The 5,230-nt window shown below is 30.7% G+C and overlaps 1 protein-coding gene across 1 annotated transcript in view; it reads left to right on the top strand.

Annotated features, from left to right (window-relative positions):
* LOC115245682 overlaps positions 1-5,230 on the top strand; it is a 145,125-nt gene that overhangs the window by 111,577 nt on the left and 28,318 nt on the right. The window contains exons 16-18 of the mRNA XM_029824106.1: positions 3,204-3,212; positions 4,384-4,489; positions 4,592-4,719. Coding sequence (XP_029679966.1) covers positions 3,204-3,212; positions 4,384-4,489; positions 4,592-4,719 — 243 coding nt within the window. The remainder of the gene's footprint in view (positions 1-3,203; positions 3,213-4,383; positions 4,490-4,591; positions 4,720-5,230) is intronic.

Genomic DNA, 5,230 nt, shown 5'->3' with positions numbered 1-5,230 from the left:
GTGTTAATGTATATATATATATAATTATTTAATTTATGTCTTTGAATCATAATTTGATAAATTAACTATATAAATTAACTATATAAATTAACTATGTTTAGAATATAAAAAATAATAGTTTATAATATTAAATACTTTTATAGCGATATACACATATATATACTGCAGTTTAAATTCTTATACAAAATTAACTTAATTGATTCGATTAAGTCAACTATATGTTTATTATACCAAATCATTTCAACGCATGAATAAAATCTTATTTAATATTATAATAAAGAATTAATGTTAATGTCATATTTATGAGTATCAATGATTAACAAAACATCCTGCATAATAATCATTTTGTTTGCAATCAGGAAGCAGAAGACCGAGTATTCTGCCAGTACCAGATATGCTGACTAGCTCGACGCTGCATTTGCCTGGTCAGGAATCCTTAGACCACGACGGTGATGAGTCGGAGGACGAAATGGATGACGATGTTCCCTGGAGATCGCCAAGCGAGAAAATCGCGTAAGTATGTTTTTCTCGTGATATACATTACATTCAAGGATCCGTGGAGATATCACGGATCCTTGATAATTAATGCAGCACGAAGAACAACTCATTGAATTAGAGAAGTCAATCAATATATTTATTTTCGAAGAGAAGTAGAGGAAAAATTATTAGCAGAAATGTATGTCCACTTTTTTCTCTTCTTCCGATTTGTTTAATATTTGTTATGAACGATCTTTCTCTAGCACAATCGCACAAGATTCTCCGAGAACAAATAATTTCGCACTCTGTCTCGTGCACTTGCATGACGCGGTCTTAAGCATCGGATTTGTTTATGTGCATTATACACATATATTTTTTATATTTATGCATATATTGTATGCACTTTATATTTTTTATATTTGCACAATAACCGCAAAGTCTGGAGACAACCCGTAAAAGAAAGATTTTAAAATTTCAGGGATGATTAATAAAAATGAAGAAAAATTACACGTAATTATTACACATATAAACATAATTAAGTCTACAAATCTCTACGTCTTTTTTTTCTCTTAAGTTTACACGCGTCTTAGTTATATATAAATTTCTTGTGAAAAAAACCACAAATTTAAAAAAAAAATTTCCACATTTCTCATTGTCATATAATATATATAGTATACATATATATATATAAGTAGGTCGTTACAAATTAAATTTGACAGAGAGTTTAAAATGACTTTTTGAGCGTCTCATTCTTTCAGTGCAATTTTTATTATGCAATTATTTTAGTTCTTTATGTGATCTCTGATATAATTTTTATCACATTTTATCCTATATATCAATATCCCTCTGATTTAGATGCGTGTGCTCACATGCGTATAAATTAATTTATTAGCTTTTGTAACTTCATTTACCAGCCTTGAACTCGATCTCTGGGCATTGCAAAGGTTGCTGTAGCAAAAGAAAGAAGGACAGTAATATAATAGTCTGCGTATATTTATTATAAAAAATATTTACCTTTTTGTTAAACTGCAGCAAATAATTCAATTAATTAAAATAATAATATGGCATATTTCATGTCAATTTTTAAAATTTTGATTATTAACGCTAAATTCTATGTCATTTCATTACCATGAAATTTCGCAAAAAAGCCTTTGCAGGATCAGACTGGACACAAAGTCATTCGTGTTTCTCTGAAAGACAGCTCGGCGCTCTTTTAATTTAATGACGTCGTTAGCGCGGAAACATCAGGAAAGGCACGATTGTTCGTTCATTTTGTGTGACATCGAAAGAGAGGTCATTTATGCGACTACCTACACTCGGAGAGTTACGCAAGCATGCATCATGCGCGTTCGCGCCTTTGCAACGTACTCTTATCTTCATCTCGGATACTCTCGACACCGTCGTTATCTTGTCAGCAGGATAACGTTAGTTCACGAAAGCATGAGTGCTTATATCCTTCTAGTTTGTATAACGAATGAAAATGACTGCAATTAAAAATAAATTTTAATCCCCATTAATTTTAATCCGAAATTTTACGAGGAAAAAATTATCGCTTCAATTTATTGAAATTACATTGAATAATATACTTTATTCAGATATTTTTTAATTAAAAACATTTTTGGCATAAAATAAGACATATAACGTTTTATGCATAATTATCATGTCGCTAATGATCCCTTGCCGATATCCTTCTCTCATCTGTAAACCTAAAGTGCTAAGTATGTTATCCATTTCACATATTTTAATATCTTAGAATCTTAGAACATGGATTCTAAATTGCTATTTTTTTATGTGTAAAAATTGATAATTAAAATTTTGTTGAAAGATAAACTTTTTTGCTTTTTCAATTTATTGGAGGAAATATAATACAAACACTCAAAAACAAAGTTAAATATCTGCTTTTCATATTTATAAAATATTCCCGAAGAGTCATGGAAAGCTTTTTAATATTTAATTTCAATTATCTTGTGACTATTGAACTTCGTACTTGTTAAAATTTATTTAAAATTAACTGCAAAAATAATTCACCTTGCTTTTATTATATATGAATTTATATATCAAATATTTATATATTCTTTTCAAGATAGAAAAGACGCTCTTTCTTATATATAGTGTAGAGGAAGCACGCGCCTTCTAGAATATTTTGCATAAATAATGAAAAATTTTATATTTTTATAATATTCCTTTATTCTACTAGTCAAAAGTAGATTAGTGCTATGCTTATATAGTTAGCAACACAAGTACGATCTCTGATATCTCTATAGATAAAGACATTTTTAGAATAAATTTTTAGAATGAATTTTTAGAATTTTACAAAGCGATACGAAGCAAAGTAGGATAAAAGATAAGTCGGACTATAAATTTTTTTATTATATTATGTATTATTTGTATGTTTTTTTCTGGGCTTATCTCTCTGCGAACATGAAATGGGGAACCGAACATGATAAATGAGTCGTTAAACATTTATCGTTAGACGCAAATCTATTTTGACGCACCGCGAAATGTTTATCCCTTCCATCTTTAATCATTTAAGTATAATCGTGCAAGTCAATGGTCGATGTGTCTTGTCTCAATGTCTCTCGATGCCTGTTTCACTAACGGCACCGGACGGTGCCGTTGAATCGCTGCTCGATGCTGTCCTGCCTGACACCCTATATGTTCTCATGGATGTTTTCGATGTCTTCCTTCTTGCACTGCCGTCTTGTCGCACGACTTCCGTCCAGCAGTTACAAAGGGTGAGTCTCTCGTTTTACGCTTCTACACATCTCTCTCTCTCTCTGTCTCTCTCTCAATTTAATTTGCTTGATTAGTTATTAAAACCTATATTTATTTATCTTGAGGATTTTAATTTACTTATTATAACATAGTACATGTCTTAGCTAAACTAGAAGTTTGCTTATCAAAATGGTCTCGATGTAAGTATATATCGAAAACAGATGTCCGATAATCCTCCGATTATAATATTTGCAATATGCTATATTGATATACGTGGTTTTCCACCAGCAAATTGATTTAAATTAAATATAAATTTATTTTATCATCGTTATTTTAATTATTCGTTAAATATATAAGCAACTCACACATCGAGATTAAATATGTAATGTCTAATTAAGAAAAAAAATTAAGAAAAAATATATAAATAATAAATTTTTAGTGCTAGATATAATATAATAATAATAAGTAATTTTTTTGTTTCGTGATTGTTTCAAAAATAAATTGCCAACTAAAAATATATATAAAAATTTTATACTGAAACTTTCGTGTGTCTTGAACACCATTAACTATGTCGTAAAATTTTGCAGAGCGATATTAATCGTGAATATAAATTACCTAAGGATATAATTTACGAACAAACACAGCGGCATTATGAGCGCGATAAATGCTTCCGGTCAGGCATAACACTATCCTGATATCGAACACTGTCCACAATTCGCCGCTTGGATTGCGTGACGCGATGATACTCACGAGATTCGAGAGTAGTGTAAAGCTACTTGTCCCCTCTTTCATCTTCTTCAAGAGACCCATCTCCGGATTTCAGGGAGCTCTGAAAATCGGTAAACGATATTCGAGAGTTAAACTTCCTGCGAAAAGTCGTATATCTTCGCCACGTATCAAAAAGCGCGTTCTTGCGAGTTCTAAAGTAACTGTCGAGCATCTATAAACTATGGCTAACAAAAAATATGATAAAACCGATTCAATCTTGATTTAATTTTTGAAAAAAAGACGAGTGGCAGTTTTGATCATGCGCCAGTATCTCTACCAGCTGATGAGACGCCTTCTCGAGTAATCGCGTTATCACTTGAGTCTTCTCGAGCGACGTTTCTTTAATAAGAAGCACGGCGTAAAAATCTAGCATCACACGTAAAAGTGTCGGGATGAGATAATCAAGTTTCAACGACGTTGCAGGATTGTCAAGGGATTTCCGCCGGTTTCACCATTCATTGGAGTTTCGCCGACCTTGTGCTATCTTCTCAAAGAGAAGAAGCCGCTCTGTTGCCTTCAACTGGCTCAGGTATGAGAATTTAGAAAATAAAATAAAATTGTATAAAAATTGAAAAAAAAACAAGTACCGATTCCCTCGATACTCACAATTCTTTTCGTCTTTTTGATTTAGGTATGCCAGCATTGCAGCTATAGGAACGCCAAAGAATACAATTGGCAAAATAAGACCATCATATTGGCGGCCGATTACGCCAGCAATGGGATTTATAACTTTATAATACCATTAAGAGCACATTTTAGGTACGTATCGCAATATTGATGTGCCTTAATATGTCATTTTTTAGCTTGAACTGTTTATTTAACTTTACAAAATTACACTTGTACAAGATAAGTAAAAATCTTATCATTTGCAGTGTTATTTTGTATTTTGCTATTGCTATAATTATTGAATTATATAAAAATGTATGATTATTATATAAGTAAGATTATTATACATATAAGTAATTTTTTAGCATTATTTTTTAAATATATGTATATCTCTCTGCCATTCACATTAACACACTTTCCATTAATTAAAGAAATATCCGATCATTTATAAAACATTTCAAATATTTTTTTAACTGTGTAACAAATGTTAAGGCCTTAAAACAAAATTTAAAAACCTGTTATTGTGGCGGCGCTTCCACGAAAAGCCATTTATATCCGTCGTATTTTTAATAAAATATTTTCTATTTTAATACTTAACAGATAGATAATTTTAAAAATGAAGAGTGTGTTATACATAACAACAGAGTATTATATTTCGTTGAAT

Source organism: Formica exsecta, unplaced genomic scaffold, assembly GCF_003651465.1.
Source record: "Formica exsecta isolate Colony F162 unplaced genomic scaffold, ASM365146v1 scaffold125, whole genome shotgun sequence".
Taxonomy (NCBI): domain Eukaryota; kingdom Metazoa; phylum Arthropoda; class Insecta; order Hymenoptera; family Formicidae; genus Formica; species Formica exsecta.
This window is presented reverse-complemented; position numbering and strand designations above follow the sequence as displayed.